The sequence below is a fragment of the Labrus bergylta genome, chromosome 18 (genome assembly GCF_963930695.1).
Source record: "Labrus bergylta chromosome 18, fLabBer1.1, whole genome shotgun sequence".
Classification (NCBI taxonomy): Eukaryota; Metazoa; Chordata; class Actinopteri; order Labriformes; family Labridae; genus Labrus; species Labrus bergylta.
Window position 1 is genome coordinate 9,431,291 of NC_089212.1, and position 20,028 is coordinate 9,451,318.

A 20,028-nucleotide genomic window follows, 5' to 3' on the forward strand; every position below is an offset into this window, starting at 1 on the left:
CGTAAGAGACCTGTAGCTCCATCGTATTCAGGTGCAAGTGAAGCAAGTCGACTGTCGGTTGGTATAAACTTGTTGTCCTTGAGGGCCTGCATCTCATCAGGGGAAGATTCCAATTGCGCCTGGACCAGTACCAATTTCTCTGCAGCAATGTAATCCCCAACATTGACAACAATGTCACTTGTGGGATGGGCCGCCCCGTGAAGGACCTCAGCTGTAGCATGAACAAGCTCCTTCCAGGTAGTGAACTTGCTAGCCGAGGGAATGGAAGGTCCTGGATTGACTGACACAGTGGCAACTATGGTGGCCTTCTTGAGCTCAGCTTTCTCAGGCTCTAAGTCTCCAGATGGCATGACAGGCCATTTGTCAGTTGACTCATAGAGGAAGTCAGGGCCGCGCAGCCACCTGTGTGGTCTGGCGATGGTCTCCAAGGTCAACCCACGGGTGATGTCATCTGCCGAATTCTTGACTGACTGACGTATCTCCAACAGTTAACATTGGTCAAGGTTTGTATTTCTGAGACACGTGTTCCCACAAACACCTTGTACCTGCAGGATTCTGAATGGAGCCAATGGAGGACAGTGGTTGAATCTGACCACAGTATTACTCGTTGAATTGGCACTGTGAGCTCTTTCTGGAGAAGATGGGCAAGCTGAGCTCCAGTAAGCCCAGCACACAGCTCCAAACGAGGCATGGACAGCTGCTTCCTGGGTGCAACTCTGGATCTTGCCAGGACAAATGACACATTTATTTTGCCATGTTTGCCCACAGTCCGCATGTATGCCTCTCTGAGGCATCACAGAATATGTGAAGTTCCCTGGTTACTTCAGACGTGTTGGATGATGGAGGAATGTAGGTGCGTGGGATCTCAAGATGAGAAAGAGCAGGAAGCTCTTGCTCCCAAGATAACCATCGTTCTCGCAGAATTGGTTGTTCAATATGGTCATCCCATCTCATGTTCTCCTTCCACAGATCCTGAATGAGGACCTTGGCTCGGGTTGTGAATGGTATTATCATCCCGAGTGGGTCAAACTGAGAGGCGAGAACCTTGTAGATGTATCGCAGTGTAGGCTCAGCAGTCTGTAGGGATCTGTGTTTGTAGCCAATGGTGCAGACCAAGAGTGGGCTCCTGTATGTCTGTGCTGCATTTGGAGAGCCACAGCTCACTGCTTTCAGAGCGAGCATCAGAGGGGAGATGTTCGATGACTGCTGGGTCATTACTCGCCCACTGCCGGATCTCGAAGCCACCTGAACACAGAAGCTGGCGGAGTCCATCCAACATAGCCTTTGCTTCCTTTTTGCTGCATGTGCTGTGAAGACAGTTGTCTACATAGAATGACTGCTCTACTGCCTCTACCAGTTCAGGATTGTTGCTCCCGTTATCCTGGGAGTGGCGCTGCATGGCATATATGGCGCAACAGGGGCTGCAAGTTGTCCCAAAAGGCAACACCTGCCACTCATATATTTCTGGCTCTGAATCTCTCTGCATATCCCTCCAGATAAATCTCAGCACATGCTTATCAGCTGGTAGTAGGCGGATCTGGTGGAACATGCCTTTGATGTCTCCACTGATTGCCACTGGATGCTCCCTGAATCTCAAAAGGACTCCGAGCAATGATGGTCCAAGTTGGGGCCCTGGGAGGAGCAAATCATTCAAGGACTGTCCCTGATGCTGAAAGGAGCAGTTAAACACTATCCTGTCCTTTCCGTTGTGTCTCACCATATGGTGGGGAACAAACCAGGATTCGGTGGACTTAGTTGCTTCCTCTGGAGAAATCTTTGCCACATATCCAGCTTGCTGGAGTTTCTGGATCTTCTTGCAGTACTTGTCAGCACGGACAGAGTCCTTCAACAGTTTGCGCTCCATGTTTCGCAAGCTGGGTACCACGGCCTCCTTGGGTGCCTTCAGTAGGAATGATGGCGTGCGTCGTATCAGAGGTGTAGCATATCGCTGAATGCCCTCAACCTGTACTCTGATTGTGGAGGCCTGGAGCTGGACAATGGCCTGTTGATCCTGTTTTGAGCGTTCAACAGTCTTCTCACTCATGAATGGAAGGGTGTCCACCTGCCAGAGGCGTTCTACATGATGATGAAGCTCATGTAGTTGTGGCATGGTGGAGATGTGGAAACACTGAGACACTTGGAATTGTGCTGGTATATTATTAGTTGGACCCTGAAGCGCCCAACCAAGTCTGGTGCAGACAGCAGTGGGCCCACCAATAGGTCCTTCCTTCACTGGTCGGATCGAGGTGAGCAGGTGAGGCAGGTCCGAGCCAATGAGAAGGAGTGGCTTAGCCTTTTCTATTGGAGGGAGTGGCAGACCCTTCAAGTGTGGATACCGCTTCTGTAAGGCTCCAATAGGGTATGAGTGATCAGCGAGACACAGACCCTCAGCAGTGAATGCATTTGTGACCTTGTACCTCTTTTCTGGCTTGAACAACGGGGATATGTCAAAAGAGACTGAAGCTCCCTGGAGAATCTCCACATCTTGACGAACGGTCCGCAAGGTTAGGGTCTCAGGTGACCGCTTGAGGTTCAGCTGCTGGACAGCTTGGGGAAGGACAATAGTCCGTTCAGAGCCATCATCGAGCACAGCATATGTCTCCATGGCAAGTCCTCCATTGTGCAGGATGACCTTTACCACCTTGAGCATTACCTACCTTGAGCATTACCTTCCTTGAGCGGTTTGGTCGGTCCAAATAGATGGAAGTAGGAGCTGGTACACTGACCATTAACACTGACCCTTGATGGTCTTGAATAACATCATGAAGGACAGTAAGGTGCAGCTCTTTGCAAGTCCTACATGGCCTTTTGAGGGTGCAGGCATCAGGTGAGTGACTCCGTCCACATTTCCAACACCGTTTCCCATCCTTTAGCCATCTCAACATCTGGCTGCGGCTGAGTTTCTTGTACTCAGTGCAAGAGTTAAGGAAATGCTCCTTGTTGTCACAATAAGGGCAGTAAGGTACTGGTTTTACCTTTGGCTTGACCGAGACAGGGTCTCTTGTGCTTGCAGAGTCATCCTTATTGAAGAAAATGCCCTTTAGCCCTTTAGGTGTTTCAACCTGATACAAGGCTGCAGCCCGACTGGCTATCCGCTTTGCTTGGGATTTTAGATTAAGCCAATTCGCTAAATCAGGCAGAGTGTATGTTAGGTCAGTTCCAGTCCGAAGAATGCCACGATTGATGCAATACTCAATGAATCCGTCTCTGTAGCTTGGTGGTAATTTGCTCAGAAGCCGGTCAACATGTGAACCGCAGCAGAGTTCATAACCGTTCTGCCCCTCCAGTGTTCGTAACATACCTACGAGTGAATGGACAGACAGAGCAAAGGAGTCAAATGCTTCTGCATCACCCATCCTCATTGCAGGAGTGTTCAGGATAGCCCCAAGTTCACTCTGAACTAGTTGCCTGGGCTGACCATACTTCTCCTGCAATGCCTGAAGTGCTGCAGTGTATGGCCTCGGATCGTGCATGTAAGCTTTGGCCAGCCGTAGAGCACCAGACAGCTTCAAGTGGTCTAAAAGCACCTGGAACTTGTACTGTTCACTCAGATGTTGATGAGGGCTCAGTAGATTGTCCAGTGCCATCTTGAGTAGGGCGAAGTCACTCTCCTGGCCGCTGTCAAACACTGGCAAAGAGGGTCTTGGGATGCCATAGCTAGAAGCTATCAAAAGTTCCATCCCTGGAAGCATGGCATAAGCTGGTGGATTCGCTAAGATAGGCGGAGAACCATAGTGAACTGGTACAGGTTGGTAAGGCATGCTCGGTGGAGGTACAGCATGAGGAGTACCGGCGTATGTGGACCTCGAAGGAGGATGGTCAGGCGAAGGCTGGACTGGCTGGTCATATGCTGCACCCGGATCACGCTTTGCAGGTGGCAGCACAGACGAATGCTGAAAGAGACCTGGGACCGGTGCTGGAGGAGGTAGTTTAGGGCGTTGCCGAACATCAGAGGTGGGAGCTGTTGTAGACTGAGAACCTGCTGAGGGAAAAGTCTGTCTTTCTCCATAGGGGGCAATGACTGGGTAATGCTCTGTCTTCAAGGGTCGCATAGATTCTGACGTTGGCAATGCAATGGTTTGAAAATCCGTGGGTTGGCCAGTAACTGGCGTGTTGGATTGAGAGGTTGCAGATGCTGCAGTGTTTGTCTGAGGTGCAATCAATGGTCCAAAGGCAGGAGTAGATGTCAGACCAAGAGCTGGTGGTCTGGTTGACTGGTCATGAGTTGAGGGGAAAACAGCTGCTCCATCCGCTGGTAAAACATGTGGCGAAGGATTATCACCTGCAATGTTTATCACATCAGGGGCCTCAAGGTTGTCCTCTAATACCATAGAAGAGACTAGTTTTGCGAGCTTCCATTCATTCTCAGCTTTAATGAGGCGACGGTTTCTATCTAGCCGTTTGACCAGAGCCTCACAAGCCCGTGCTGCTTCCTCCTGAATACATTGGGCCTCTCTGGCCTTAGCATCCAGCTCTCGGCATTGTATATCTGCATTGATATCGTCCTCTATTTGAAATCTTATTTCCTCCAGCTGCAAAGCTTTCGTCCTCTCTTCTAATTGAGCTGCCTGTACGTTGGAAAGAGATGCTACAGCGTGGTTTAGAACAGATGATGCAGTGTGACACCTGCTTGATCGACTGCTGAAATGGCTATCACTGGTAGATGAAGATATCCTTGCTTTACCACTACTATGGCTCTGTGGGCGAGTAGGAGGCTGAACAGGCTGATCCTCATTGTGGCGATATCCAACTTCGTAATCAGCAAGGTGGGAAGGAAGACGATGAGTCCTGTGTGGACGCCCTGCGCTCTCCGGTACATCTGCAGCTGTATCCATATCGTCTGGTGAACCCAAATCCGGCTCGAAGGACCATGAAATAAAGGTTGAACCTTTGGAAAGTTCTTTAGTTTGGGTTGGCAGATATGGAAAATGATTCCGGTCAGAGAATCAGGACAGCAGAGAGGATTCACAGCTCAAGGGTTTTATTCCGTGACAGACACGTAGATTTACAGAGGCCACTTTGAACAAAGGAGATTGGCATATCTTGTGTCTCGTGTCTCATTCGTGGTTCCGTGTAGTTATGAGGATCAATCTACGTATCTTCGTGTGTGTATGTATGTGTGTGTGGTTCTAAAGGAAAGAAGGAAAAAAAATATATATGTAGGTAACACAAATGTGCATCATAGCATATACAATATATGATGTCCCTTTTGCAATAACAACCAATCTTGAAAAATGTATCAAAGAAAAACTTGATGCAATTTAACTGGAATAGAATGAAGATAATAACTTTAGTAAGTACATATATGAAACTAGATCAAGTAAATATGAACAAACTTACTCTTTTCTGCATTAACGCACAAACATATAACTTAAATGTCCAGGCTGCTCCTGCAGCTGCTCTGCTCCTCCTACACTTCGCTCTGCAGCATGTAAGCCACGTGCTTTATACGGTCCGAGCTCGTTACGTGTCTGAGCAGGCTCGTTAGCTCTAGTCAGGCTTTCTCACACGAGGTAAAACCGCATTTCCCCTCGAGGGATTAATAAAGTATAAATTATTGTTAAACTTTCTGTGTGTTTACTCTTTGAATGAATCAGCTGTGTTTGCTGCAGAGCTGCAGGTCGGACTCCGAGCTTTAGAGGTCACAGTGAACCAGCTGCAGACTGAACGTGAAGGTACACCACACACACACACACACACACACACACACACACACACACACACACACACACACACACACTAACCATGTGATTGGCAGAATCAGCTTCATGAGCCAATCACATGAAGAAGGAATGTGTTGGAGTGACAGCGAGGTATGATGGAACTTCTTCACTTATTCTAATCATCGCTCTTCAAAGGCAGAGCGAGCGTAAGAGTGTGTGTTTACTTTGTGTGTGTGTGTATGTGCAGCTCAGACCACTCTGCTGACTGGACTCTCTTCCAGACTGGTTACAGTTTTTCAGTTTTTTTCAGGCTGAAATAGTCCAGGGTCAGATGAAGTGTTTGATTCTCAAAGGGAAGGGTGATAGAGTTTGATGGCCACAGGCAGGAATGACCTCCTGTGGCGTTCTGTGGTGCATCATGGGGTGGAGGGTGGAGTTTTCTGCCAAGAGAGGGCGGTCAGCCTTGGAGCCAGAGGGGTGGGGGGGGGGGGGGGGTGAGAATATATATAATATATTTAATGACTTTATATTAATACCTAGTAATTATATAGTATTATATTTATAACACCTTCCCTGAAAAATGTTTTGTGTTTCTTTAAACCTTTTACATGTTGTGAAATGTTTTTTCACAATCATGAAATATCTGCACAGTCAACCTTCAGTCGACCTTCAGTCAGAATTCTAAATTAAGTCCAACCTGATTTCAGTCCAGCAGGGGGCGCTGTCTGCGGTGACTTCGAGACTGAACATCAGTGAGAAGCAGCTCGACCTGCTGTGGACTCAGAACACAGGTAACCTGTCACGATGCATTCACTGACATCAGGTAACACAGGTAATCTGTCGCGATGCAGTCACTGACATCAGGTAACACAGGTTACCTGTCACGATGCATTCACATGACATCAGGTAACATAGGTAATCTTTAATTGTTCTTTCATTGTTATATAGGGTATATGTTCTTTCATTGTTTTATTTTAAATCAGAATTCTAAATAAAGTCAAATCTGATTTTAGTCCAGCAGGGGGCGCTGTCTGCGATGACTTCGAGACTGAACATCAGTGAGAAGCAGCTCGACCTGCTGCAGACTCCGAACACAGGTAACCTGTCACGATGCATTCACTGACATCAGGTAACACATTTAACCTGTCATGATGCATTCACTGACATCAGGTAACACAGGTAATCTTTCATTGTTCTTTCATTGTTATATAGGGTATATATATATACATTTATATACAGTATATATGTTTTTTCATTGTTCACTTGTTTTTCTTTTAAATCAGAATTCTAAATTAAGTCCAACCTGTTTTCAGTCCAGCAGGGGGCGCTGTCTGCGGTGACTTTGAGACTGAACATCAGTGAGGAGCAGCTCGACCTGCTGCGGACTCAGAACACAGGTAAGCTGTAGCGATGCATTCACTGACATCTGGTAACACAGGTAACCTGTCATGATGCATTCACATGACATCAGGTAACATAGGTAATCTTTAATTGTTCTTTCATTGTTATATAGGGCATATATATATATATATGTGTTCTTTCATTGTTTTATTTTAAATCAGAATTCTAAATAAAGTCAAATCTGATTTTAGTCCAGCAGGGGGCGCTGTCTGCGATGACTTCAAGACTGAACATCAGTGAGAAGCAGCTCGACCTGCTGCGGACTCAGAACACAGGTAACCTGTCACGATGTATTCACTGACATCAGGTAACACAGGCAACCTGTCACGATGCATTCACTGACATCAGGTAACACAGGTAACCTGTCACGATGCATTCACTGACATCAGGTAACACAGGTAACCTGTCACGATGCATTCACTGACATCAGGTAACACAGGTAATCTGTTGCGATGCATTCACTGACATCAGGTAACACAGGTAATCTGTTGCGATGCATTCACTGACATCAGGTAACACATTTAACCTGTCATGATGCATTCACTGACATCAGGTAACACAGGTAATCTTTAATTGTTCTTTCATTGTTATATAGGGTATATATATATATATATATATGTTCTTTCATTGTTTTATTTTAAATCAGAATTCTAAATAAAGTCAAATCTGATTTCAGTCCAGCAGGGGGCGCTGTCTGCGATGACTTCAAGACTGAACATCAGTGAGAAGCAGCTCGACCTGCTGCGGACTCAGAACACAGGTAACCTGTCACGATGCATTCACTGGCATCAGGTAAAACCGCATTTCCCCTTGAGGGATTAATAAAGTATAAATTATTGTTAAACTTTCTGTGTGTTTACTCTTTGAATGAATCAGCTGTGTTTGCTGCAGAGCTGCAGGTCGGACTCCGAGCTTTAGAGGTCACAGTGAACCAGCTGCAGACTGAACGTGAAGGTACACCACACACACACACACACACACACACACACACACACACACACACACACACACACACACACACACACACACACACACTAACCATGTGATTGGCAGAATCAGCTTCATGAGCCAATCACATGAAGAAGGAATGTGTTGGAGTGACAGCGAGGTATGATGGAACTTCTTCACTTATTCTAATCATCGCTCTTCAAAGGCAGAGCGAGCGTAAGAGTGTGTGTTTACTTTGTGTGTGTGTGTGTGCAACTCAGACCACTCTGCTGACTGGACTCTCTTCCAGACTGGTTACAGTTTTTCAATTTTTTTCAGGCTGAAATAGTCCAGGGTCAGATGAAGTGTTTGATTCCCAAAGGGAAGGGTGATAGAGTTTGATGGCCACAGGCAGGAATGACCTCCTGTGGCGTTCTGTGGTGCATCATGGGGTGGAGGGTGGAGTTTTCTGCCAAGAGAGGGCGGTCAGCCTTGGAGCCAGAGGGGTGGGGGGGGGGGGGGGTGAGAATATATATAATATATTTAATAACTTTATATTAATACCTAGTAATTATATAGTATTATATTTGTAACACCTTCCCTGAAAAATGTTTTTGTGTTTCTTTAAATCTTTTACATGTTGTGAAATGTTTTTTCACAATCATGAAATATCTGCACAGTCAACCTCCAGTCGACCTTCAGTCAGAATTCTAAATAAAGTCAAATCTGTTTTCAGTCCAGCAGGGGGCGCTGTCTGCGGTGACTTCGAGACTGAACATCAGTGAGGAGCAGCTCGACCTGCTGCGGACTCAGAACACAGGTAAGCTGTAGCGATGCATTCACTGACATCTGGTAACACAGGTAACCTGTTGCGATGCAGTCACTGACATCAGGTAACACAGGTGACCTGTCACGATGCATTCACATGACATCAGGTAACACAGGTAATCTTTAATTGTTCTTTCATTGTTATATAGGATATATATATATATATATATATATATATTCTTTCATTGTTTTATTTTAAATCAGAATTCTAAATAAAGTCAAATCTGATTTCAGTCCAGCAGGGGGCGCTGTCTGCGATGACTTCGAGACTGAACATCAGTGAGAAGCAGCTCAACCTGCTGTGGACTCAGAACACAGGTAACCTGTCACGATGCATTCACTGACATCAGGTAACACAGGTAACCTGTTGCGATGCATTCACTGACATCAGGTAACACATTTAACCTGTCACGATGCATTCACTGACATCAGGTAACACAGGTAATCTTTAATTGTTCTTTCATTGTTATATAGGGTATATATATACATTTATATTCAGTATATATGTTTTTTCATTGTTCACTTGTTTTTCTTTTAAATCAGAATTCTAAATTAAGTCAAACCTGTTTTCAGTTCAGCAGGGGGCGCTGTCTGCGGTGACTTTGAGACTGAACATCAGTGAGGAGCAGCTCGACCTGCTGCGGACTCAGAACACAGGTAACCTGTCACGATGCATTCACTGACATCGGGCAACACAAGTAATCTGTCACGATGCATTCACTGACATCAGGTAACACAGGTAACCTGTCGCAATGCATTCACTGGCATCAGGTAAAACCGCATTTCTCCTCGAGGGATTAATAAAGTATAAATTATTGTTAAACTTTCTGTGTGTTTACTCTTTGAATGAATCAGCTGTGTTTGCTGCAGAGCTGCAGGTCGGACTCCGAGCTTTAGAGGTCACAATGAACCAGCTGCAGACTGAACGTGAAGGTACACCACACACACACACACACACACACACACACACTAACCATGTGATTGGCAGAATCAGCTTCATGAGCCAATAACATGAAGAAGGAATGTGTTGGAGTGACAGCGAGTTATGATGGAACTTCTTCACTTGTTCTAATCATCGCTCTTCAAAGGCAGAGCGAGCGTAAGAGTGTGTCTTTACTTTGTGTGTGTGTGTATGTGCAGCTCAGACCACTCTGCTGACTGGACTCTCTTCCAGACTGGTTACAGTTTTTCAGTTTTTTTCAGGCTGAAATAGTCCAGGGTCAGATGGAGTGTTTGATTCTCAAAGGGAAGGGTGATAGAGTTTGATGGCCACAGGCAGGAGTGACCTCCTGTGGCGTTCTGTGGTGCATCATGGGGGTGGAGGGTGGAGTTTTCTGCCAACAGAGGGCGGTCAGCCTTGGAGCCAGAGGGGTGGGGGGGGGGGGGTGAGAATATATATAATATATTTAATAACTTTATATTAATACCTAGTAATTATATAGTATTATATTTGTAACACCTTCCCTGAAAAATGTTTTTGTGTTTCTTTAAATCTTTTACATGTTGTGAAATGTTTTTTCACAATCTTGAAATATCTGCACAGTCAACCTCCAGTCAGAATTCTAAATTAAGTCCAACCTGATTTCAGTCCAGCAGGGGGCGCTGTCTGCGGTGACTTTGAGACTGAACATCAGTGAGGAGCAGCTCGACCTGCTGCGGACTCAGAACACAGGTAACCTGTAGTGATGCATTCAATGCATTCACTGATATATATATATATATATGTTCTTTCATTGTTTTCTTTTAAATCAGAATTCTAAATAAAGTCAAATCTGATTTTAGTCCAGCAGGGGGCGCTGTCTGCGATGACTTCAAGACTGAACATCAGTGAGGAGCAGCTTGACCTGCTGCGGACTCAGAACACAGGTAACCTGTCACGATGCATTCACTGACATCAGGTAACACAGGTAACCTGTCGCGATGCAGTCACTGACATCGGGCAACACAGGTAATCTGTCACAATACATTCACTGACATCAGGTAACACAGGTAATCTTTCATTGTTCTTTCATTGTTATATAGGGTATATATATATATTTATGTATCTATGTTCTTTCATTGTTTTCTTTTAAATCAGAATTCTAATTAAAGTCAAATCTGATTTCAGTCCAGCAGGGGGCGCTGTCTGCGATGACTTTGAGACTGAACATCAGTGAGGAGCAGCTCGACCTGCTGTGGACTCAGAACACAGGTAACCTGTCATGATGCATTCACTGACATCAGGTAACACAGGTAATCTGTCACAATACATTCACCGACATCAGGTAACACAGGTAATCTTTCATTGTTCTTTCATTGTTATATAGGATATATATATATATTTATGTATCTATGTTCTTTCATTGTTTTCTTTTAAATCAGAATTCTAATTAAAGTCAAATCTGATTTCAGTCCAGCAGGGGGCGCTGTCTGCGATGACTTTGAGACTGAACATCAGTGAGGAGCAGCTCGACCTGCTGTGGACTCAGAACACAGGTAACCTGTCACGATGCATTCACTGACATCAGGTAACACAGGTAATCTGTCACAATACATTCACTGACATCAGGTAACACATTTAAGCTATCACATGAAGAAGGAATGTGTTGGAGTGACAGCGAGTTATGATGGAACTTCTTCACTTGTTCTAATCATCGCTCTTCAAAGGCGGAGCGAGCGTAAGAGTGTGTGTTTACTTTGTATGTGTGTGTGTGTGCCTGTGTGTGTGTGCAGCTCAGACCACTCTGCTGACTGGACTTTCTTCCAGACTGGAAGCTGCAGAGAACCAGAGCTCCGGTGAGTCTAACACCAATAGAAACAATGCAGAAAAGAATGAAAAGGGTTTTTGGTCTCTGAAGTGAAAAAGATCAGAAGACTTACTTTATAATGTTACAAAATCACATACATTTTTTTATAAAGCGATTTTAAACACTTTATGAAAACATCCAAAAAGCAAGAACAAAAAAAAAAGACTTGTTCACGGTTCTATTAGGAACTCCTTCATGAATAACTGTTTGTTCTTAAGAGCTGGAGGTCAGACTGAGAGTCAGCGAGAAACAGCTGGAAGACCTGAAGACTGAAAACACAGGTAACACTGAATATTTAACACTTACTTTATATGACTCTACTGTATTTATTTATTTATTCTGAAGCTCAAAGAAATTAAGTGTAATGAAACTTTAGAGGATCCAACATTCACTGGTAACATCACTTTAAACTCACTCTTTACAGTATATACTGTCTTATTGTGATAGAGAGTTTGCAGCACAGTCAACAAATCAACATGTGGACTGAAACTCTGCAGGACCCAGCATGGCTCCCTGAGGATTCCCGCTGTAACTACCAATGCTTATCCTCCTGGATTATTTTTCCTCAGTCACTCCACATAACCCCCCATATAGCTCCTTGATGGTGATGTGTGAGTCCTAGTGGATGTTCAGAACTACCCGCAGTATTCTGGCGTAGCATCCATCCAATGTAGCTGTCCGTGTATCGAGTCATCATTACGCCATCATTGAGCCCCATGTATCCAATCATAATGGCGCCTTGTGTATCAAGTTATCATTTTGCCCCTGCGTATCGAGTCATCATTGCAGAATCCGCAGACAACATGCACTCACTACAGTCCTACTGCACAGACATATCACCCACACCCACATTAACTGAGGAACTCCTTCATGAATAACTTACTTTATATGACTCTACTGTATTTATTTATGTACTGAAGCGCTAAGAAATTAAGTTTAGGGAAACTTTAGAGGATCCAACACGTTTCTCTGAGGAACTCCTTCATAAATAACTGTTTGTTCTTCAGAGCTGGAGGTCAGACTGAGAGTCAGAGAGAAACAGCTGGAAGACCTGAAGACTGAAATCACAGGTAACACTGACCATATTTATCTCAAAGACTATGCCCCCCTGCTGGTAGAAAAGGATTAGTACAGCATCAATCCCCAGTTTGAAGTTTTTATATAAGCTGTGTTTCTGATTTTCAGCTTTGGGTGTCAGACTGAATGAATCCTTCAGTGGTCTTTCTCTCACAAACACAACTGCAGGTTTGATCTTTGAACTCCAAACTTATGGTTTCTGTTTTTAACCATAAACATTTAGATTACAACGATAATGTGATGTGAGCTCTATAAACCTGTCCTTCTAATATACTAATGCAGATCACTTTCAGCTTGTTGCTTCTTGTTACTAAATATTTAACTCATGCTAACCTCAACTAGCTGATTATAGGCTAAATAAAAATTGTAATGTATTAGTGTGGACCCATTCAAGTGACCTGACAACATGAGTCTGACAAGTTCTCGTTTGATATCAAATCATTCATTAAAGATAATTATTATTTAGAGCTAATTCAGCAACTTCCCCAAACTTAGATGTTTATTTCTCTGTAAAATACATTTTTTTAACTAAAATATTTCTTAAACCAAAAACATGAACTTTTTCCTGCAGATGACCAGAAGGTGGCGTTCTCAGCGGGTCTGACTGATTCAGGACCAGTCGGACCGTTTGATGAGGAGAGGACTCTGATCTTCTCCAAAGTCATCACAGACATCGGCAATGCATACAACCAGACAACAGGTAAACCTACCACAGAGCAGGTAAACCTCCCACAGAGTAGGGGTGTTTACTGTAACCTGTTCTGTGTCTGAAAGGTGTGTTTATTTGAACCTGCTGTGTGTCTGACAGGTGTCTTTACTGTAACCTGCTCTGTGTCTGACAGGTGTGTTCAGGGCTCCTGTCAGAGGACTGTATTTCTTCAGCTTCACGGCAGCAGATTACCAGAAAGGTTACATGGGTCTCCACCTGTACAGGAACAATCTACCAATCATTTTCAACCTGGACCTGAACGACCATGGCGGCTACGCCTCCACATCTAACGGTGTGGCACTGCAACTGGAGGCGGGTGACGAGGTCCGCCTCAGTCTGCCAGCCAGCTACCGACTCTACGATGACGTCCGAAACTTCAGCGTGTTCTCGGGCTTCCTGCTGTTCGCCATCTGAACGGTCCAAAGACGAGAGTAGGAGTGAGAGGTGAACAGACACATGTAGCCGCTTTAGGAGAAGTCGAGAAGAAAGAACAGGAAAAACAGAACTTAAAACAAGTCTGAAGATTTATTCAACTTGACCTGAAAACATAAAAATATTTGGAGCTGAACTTGACCTTTCCATTACAACTATTAAACCAAAGACCCTCTACAGTGTTCCTCTAACATGTAAAAAATGAACATAATCATTCACAGTCTGTAACAGCTCAACATAATAAATACAAACTGTCACCTGAACGCATCGTCTGTGTTACATTCAAGTGAACTCAGGAGAGAACATTCACAACTAAAGAAACAAAGTTTGTGCCGAACATCTCATATTGCTGTTTTCTCAGTCTCTACAGTCTAATAATAATAATCTGTCGACTTGTTCTGGAATGAAAATAGGAAAAAAACGTGCAGAAAAAACGTCTTTAAAAAACAAGTCGATATAAAGTTTAGTCTCTAAAAAACGGAATCTTTCAATGTGCTGTTCCTTTAAGAAGACAAAGATTCTCCAATAAGACGACAGAAGTGAAGAGAAAAAAAAAATGGCTTCAGATCCTTCATCTGAGGAGGAGGAGGAGGAGAACGAGTCTACTCAGTGTGGCTGTTGACCCTCCTGTTCACAGCCTGCAGGAGGAGCAGTGAGTACTCCTCCAGCAGAGCTGCCGTCCTCACCCCCCCAACTCCTCCCAGCCCCCCCTCTCCTCCCAGCATGCTTGGTGTCTTGAGCGGCAGGCAGTCAAGCTCCGCCCTCATCGCCTGGAAGGCCTCTGATAGGACAAAAGCAATCTGATGCTGGTCAGGGGCGGAGTCATCAGAGGAGGAGCCGCTTACCTGGGGGAGATAGATGGACCAGTCAGCAAAGGTTTCTACGGCAATGATGATAAAAGGTTTTTATAAAAACAATTAAAACTCACCTTTCTGTACAGGTGTGTCGCTTTCCTGAAGCAACACTGCAGCTCATTGGTCAGAACTCTGCAGGACTCGATGCTGATTCGCTCGTCTGCAGAGAGAGGGGTCAGTTTACATGTTTCATGACGATGTCAAAATCAGACATCACAGTGAGAGGAGGAGGAGTGCAGTGATGAAGAGGAGGATAAAGGAGAGGGGCGGAGTCAGACGAGAGGATGAAGAGAGGACTGATGAAGGAGAGTGGCGGAGTCAGACGAGAGGATGAAGAGAAGGAGGATGATGGTGATGGGTGGAGTCAGACGAGATTCAAAGAAGGCGGATAAAGGAGATGGGCGGAGTCAGACGAGATTCAGAGAAGGCGGATAAAGGAGAGTGGCGGAGTCAGACAAGAGGATGAAGAGAAGGAGGAGGGTTCAAACCTGTGTGCTCTCTCTCCTCGCTGCCTGAAGGAGTCTGAGGCTCCTCCTCCTGTCTGGGCAGAGTCAGAGGGGAGACAGAGAATGGTGGAGGCCGCGGCGAGGAAGACAAGGAGGCGAGGGAGGGCTTATCCGGAAGTGGCCTGTTGCTGCCGGGGACACGTGCCTGCAGGCCCCGTGGGGGAAGATTTGCCTGGTTACCATGGTTACCCAGAGAGGAAGAGGAGGGGGAGGCTAGGACTACAGGTACGACAGTAGCATGTGGAGGTGTGGCTAGAGATGCATTTGAAGGCACCACTGCAACAAGAGGGGGCGGAGCCTCTTTGACCTGACAGGGCGTAGTTGTTGATGATGTCACTGCTTGACCCTCTAAGGGGTCAGAGATGTTGAGGCCGTCGCCCATCGAGATGGAGCGAGACATCTTTGCCATGGAGCTGGCCGTCGGGCTCATGTAGGAGCGAGATGCTGACTGGGCAGGGGAGGAGGTGGAAGAGGGAGGGGGGGACTTCCTAGGAGTGGAGCCAGCAGACAAGGAGATGACGGCTGTCTCAGGCAGTGGGGACCTTGGGGAGGCGGGGCATGGTCTCTGCAGGGGCATGGCTATGGATGGGGGACGTCTAGGGGAGGAGGGGAGGGTGGTAGGACGCTGGAGGGGGAGGAGCTGCTGAGGGGGGACATCTCTGGAAGAACAAGAGGTCGAAGAGTCACCTGAGGGAGAGAGAGAGAGTTTAAGTCCAAGTGTTTTTTTGTGTTTCCTCTATAAAGCTTAAGAGCGCCACCTCAAGCCGCCATATTTACACCCCTGTGACGGGGTGACAAAGTGTTCCTTTAAGAAGCCTTCAATCTGAATGTCTTGGAGGTGTAATAAGGGGATGAAGTGATCCTCCTCTGTACCGTCTTCAGAGGCGTTACAGAGGAGAGACAGGATCAGCGGAGCCAGCGGGGGAGAACAGCGCTGTGTGTGTGAGTGCGCATGTCTGACTGTGTGTATGTGGAGCTCCTGCTGTACTGTGCTCTCTTAACGCCCTCACAACGCCATAAGGCAACGTAAATTCACCGCATGGGACATCAATAATCCGCTGCTGTGGAATCAATATGAACATCTTAAAGGGGACATATTCTGAAAAATCCTCTTGTACAGTGTTTCTGAACATATATTTGTGTAACCTGAGTGTCAACTGACCCACAAAATGTGAAATAAACCCATCCAGTCCTTTGATTGTGGTCTTACAACACAGAGAAAAATGCTGTTTCAAATTTACTCTCCTTGTCATCCTGTGATGTCAAATGCTCATTGCATTTAAAGAGACACACACACCAAAACGGAGCATTCTGAGAGAGCTGGTTTATACAGGGTCACAAACCTCCTCTGGTGCTTGATTCATGTTATATTTTGACCAAAGCACAGCACATATGTTTCATTTAGACCACAGGGGACTGTTTGAAAATGTGGGAAAGGGGGATAATATGTCCTCTTTAAGGTGTAATGACGGTGGCGCCTCTTAACAGCGCTGAAGCAGAATTGCAGTCTGGTGTTTGCTCGGCCACGGCACAGAATCTGCTCTGGTCAGAGCTGACCAGCTGATGATGGCTCCGCCCCTCTCTCTGCTGCATTATAACTGTTGATCACAACCTGCTCCTGAACCCCCAACACTGCACCATCAACTCGCCCCACACAGGTTTACGTCCTTTCTCCCTTTGAGGTCAGAGTCTGTATCTCTAGGACACACACCTAGTCACCTGGGGGATCACAACGAGCATCCATTGAAATGTCTGTCTGTCTGTCTGTCTGCCTGCCTGCATTCTTACCTGTGTCAGCTAGCAGACTCTGGACTGAGTGAGCCTTCCGGAGCCCAGAGGAGGCAGGGTTTGTGTAGGATGTGGTGGGGTTTATGTGGGGGGAGGTGGTCTGAGCTGTGCCCGGGTTCCTCCTGGATTCCATGGTTGTTTGGCTCTTCTTGTTCAGGGCATGAGGATCAGTCTGGTCATGGCTCTGATTCTGGGTTTGGTCCTGTTGCCATGACACCCTCCTGTCCTGGGTTCTGGTCTGGTTTTTCTCCATCAGAGGTCGGACCTCAGAGACCAGAGGACGGGCTTTAACCACCCCCCCTCCTTCCACTCCCCCTCCTGCCCCGGTCGTCCCAGAGGAAAGAGGAGGTGCGGACCTTCCAGCTGAGGTCTGAGAGAGGAACCTGGACGACATGCTGAGACTCTCACTCGAGCTGTGACAAGTTCGACTCGGACTTCCTGTCAACATAGTTAATAGGTCCAGTTATCAGGAAGCAACAGGCAAAGACAGTTTGTAAGCCCTGCCCCCTCTGACTCAAGCACAGCCCTTCACTTTGTTTGTTACCTCTGACTCACCATCTGCTCCAGCAGCACCTCCTCTACTTCCTATACATGGGTTTTCTCTGTGCACAGACTTGTTTCCAATTAGTTTTTTTCATGTTTCCATGGAGACCAGTAAAACAGAATCCATCTCAGACTGCTGTTCTGTCACATCCTCTCCAACTCTACACTGCCCCCTACTGTTCATGTGTATACCACTCATGATCATGCCATATCCATTTTAGAGGACGTGCCCAGCCGACATAAAAAGCATATATACCTGAGCCAGAGAGGTCAGCCAGAGTGACAAAGTGCTCCTTTAAGAACGCTTCCTGGTCCGGAGTCTGAGGGATGGCCTGAGAGGACTTGACTCCTCCTCCTCTTCCTCCTTCCTCCTCTTCATCGTCGTCCTCTAGCTCAGAGGAGTTTCCATCCACACTGAGACGCTCAGTGTGCTCGGCGTCTGACCGACAAGAGCGACAGAAGAGAATGAGTGAGACAGAATACTAATGCCTGTCTCTCTGTACCTGTCTCTCTCTTTCTCTCTCGCTCTGTATCTCTCAATTCAATTCTATTCAAAGGGCTTTATTAGCATGGAAAACATACAGTATGTTAACATGTTAACAAAATTACGTACAATTAAAGAATACCAAAGATTAAATATTTAACTAACAGAGCTGTGCAGGTTTATGTTTTTTTTTTTTTTAAATATAAGAAGAAAGAAAATAAATAAATAAATAATAATAATAATAATAACAATTTCATTTCATTTAGCTTTTTAAAATATTTACAGATGACTACAGATGACTTAGAGAAATATAAAATATTAAGATTTAAAGAGATTATCTTTTAAAGACTAAAGGTCTATGTACAGCTCTGTGGTGTGTGTATGTACAGTTATTTACAGATGGAATGTATGTTTTGTTCACGGGGGTTTGGAGCTGTTGGGCGCTCTCTTCTGGTCACAGCCGTTCACATAACGTGCTGCAATGTTTGCACACTGTTGTACCTCAGCCAGCAGGTACACCAGTTTGTGCTCGTTTTCCAATAAGTGAAATCCTTTGTGTGTGTTTGTGATGAGTGGGAAGAATGTGTCTCTGATGTCCTGATACAGAGGACAAGGTGGTTAAAAAGTGGAGCTCTGTCTCCACCTCATGCTGGGTGCAGTGGGTGCAGACTCTGTCCTCTTAGGGGAGCCAGGTCTGTCGATGGCGTCCTCTCTCGATGGCGAGGCCGTGTTCACTGAGTCTGTACGTGGTCAAAGATTTCCTCAGCTTTGGATCAGTCACAGTGCTCAGATATTCTGCCACTGTGTTATCTCTATGTAGGGCCAGATAACATTCTAATTTACTTTGTTTTTTGGTTGATTCTGTCCAATGTGTTCAATAATTTTCTTTTTGTTTTTTAATACTTTGGTTAATTCTGATTGGGTTTCTGTCTGAGGGCTCTGCTTGGGAGTACAGTCCCAGAACCAGGTGTCTGAGGGGGCAGCTCTCTGAAGACTCTCTGGAGGTCAGGGCTTTGTAATGGAGCGTGTCAGGGTCACTTTCTTTTAAATGGTTATAAAATTTAAAAGCTCTCTTTTGAATTTTGATGATTAAAGGGTATCATCCTAATTCTGCTCTGCATGCATTATTTGGGGTTTTCCGTTTTCCGCAGAATTCTGCATGCAGAGTCTCAATTTGGTGTTTGTCCCATTTTGAAAAATCTTAGTGTGCGAGAGGACCCCAGAGCTCACAACCATACAGAAAAATGGGTTCTATCGCTCTCTGTATCTGTCTCTCTGTTCATCTCTCTCTCTCAGTATCTGTCTCTCTTTTCGTGTCTCTGTCTCTATATCTCTCTCTCTGTTCCGCTCTCTCTGTATCTGTCTGTATCTGTCTCTCTGTCTGTATCTGTGTCTCTGTTCCTGTCTCTCTGTCTGTATCTGTCTGTCTGTATCTGTCTCTGTACCTGTCTCCCCTTCTTCTGCAGGTCGTGCTGGACTTGACAGTCTTGAGTTGAATCCGAGTGAGCAGCCGCTGTCAGGACTGGGCTTATCAGGTCGTCCACCTGCAGCACTAGGACACGGCTCCTTCACCTGAAACTCACTGACCGGAAGGGGCGTGGTTTAGAGGGGCAGGTTAACACAAAAAGACTCTGCAGATGATGAAATCAGGAAACAGTTCTACCTTCCTGCAAGGCTCACTCTGTCCTCCCAGTGGTCAGGGTACAGGACTGGATCCTCCCTGTCTGGGCTCTGATTGGACAGTTGGATGAAGTCAGGTCTCTGATTGGTCCCTGCCTCATTGTCCTCCACCTTGTTGGACACATCACACACCATTAACTCCACCAATCAGAGCAGAAGACTTCAGAATGTACCTAGGGAACTGACTGTTGTGATAAAGTGTTGGAAACAAAAATAATTTGAAACCTTTACGCTTTACTGATGACCTTATCTGTCATGTGACTAAACAGCACCTGAGGACTCCTGCAACACCTGAGGACACCTGAGGACTCCTGAATACATCTCAGGACACCTGAATACATCTGAGGACA

The 20,028-nt window shown here is 45.6% G+C and overlaps 2 protein-coding genes across 3 annotated transcripts in view; one reads left to right on the forward strand and one right to left on the reverse strand.

Moving 5' to 3' along the window:
* The window catches only part of LOC109999690 (rootletin-like), a 26,494-nt gene extending 12,408 nt beyond the window's left edge, over positions 1-14,086 (forward strand). The window contains exons 8-28 of the mRNA XM_065966148.1: positions 5,613-5,675; positions 6,371-6,454; positions 6,677-6,760; positions 6,977-7,060; positions 7,256-7,339; positions 7,741-7,824; positions 7,941-8,018; positions 8,728-8,811; positions 9,054-9,137; positions 9,393-9,476; positions 9,675-9,752; positions 10,408-10,491; positions 10,602-10,685; positions 10,927-11,010; positions 11,211-11,294; positions 11,532-11,594; positions 11,824-11,886; positions 12,613-12,675; positions 12,791-12,850; positions 13,254-13,382; positions 13,525-14,086. Of these exons, the coding sequence (XP_065822220.1) occupies positions 5,613-5,675; positions 6,371-6,454; positions 6,677-6,760; positions 6,977-7,060; positions 7,256-7,339; positions 7,741-7,824; positions 7,941-8,018; positions 8,728-8,811; positions 9,054-9,137; positions 9,393-9,476; positions 9,675-9,752; positions 10,408-10,491; positions 10,602-10,685; positions 10,927-11,010; positions 11,211-11,294; positions 11,532-11,594; positions 11,824-11,886; positions 12,613-12,675; positions 12,791-12,850; positions 13,254-13,382; positions 13,525-13,805 (1,886 nt within the window). The 3' untranslated portion in view covers positions 13,806-14,086. The remainder of the gene's footprint in view (positions 1-5,612; positions 5,676-6,370; positions 6,455-6,676; positions 6,761-6,976; positions 7,061-7,255; positions 7,340-7,740; positions 7,825-7,940; positions 8,019-8,727; positions 8,812-9,053; positions 9,138-9,392; positions 9,477-9,674; positions 9,753-10,407; positions 10,492-10,601; positions 10,686-10,926; positions 11,011-11,210; positions 11,295-11,531; positions 11,595-11,823; positions 11,887-12,612; positions 12,676-12,790; positions 12,851-13,253; positions 13,383-13,524) is intronic.
* Positions 13,898-20,028, reverse strand: part of mapkbp1 (mitogen-activated protein kinase binding protein 1) — a 26,209-nt gene continuing 20,078 nt past the window's right edge. For both annotated transcript variants that reach the window (XM_065966147.1, XM_065966146.1), the window contains 7 exons: positions 19,662-19,789; positions 19,444-19,580; positions 17,771-17,953; positions 16,972-17,409; positions 15,166-15,870; positions 14,752-14,837; positions 13,898-14,668 (listed from right to left, as the gene is read on the reverse strand). In XM_065966147.1, the coding sequence (XP_065822219.1) occupies positions 14,426-14,668; positions 14,752-14,837; positions 15,166-15,870; positions 16,972-17,409; positions 17,771-17,953; positions 19,444-19,580; positions 19,662-19,789 (1,920 nt within the window). In that variant the 3' untranslated portion in view covers positions 13,898-14,425. The remainder of the gene's footprint in view (positions 14,669-14,751; positions 14,838-15,165; positions 15,871-16,971; positions 17,410-17,770; positions 17,954-19,443; positions 19,581-19,661; positions 19,790-20,028) is intronic.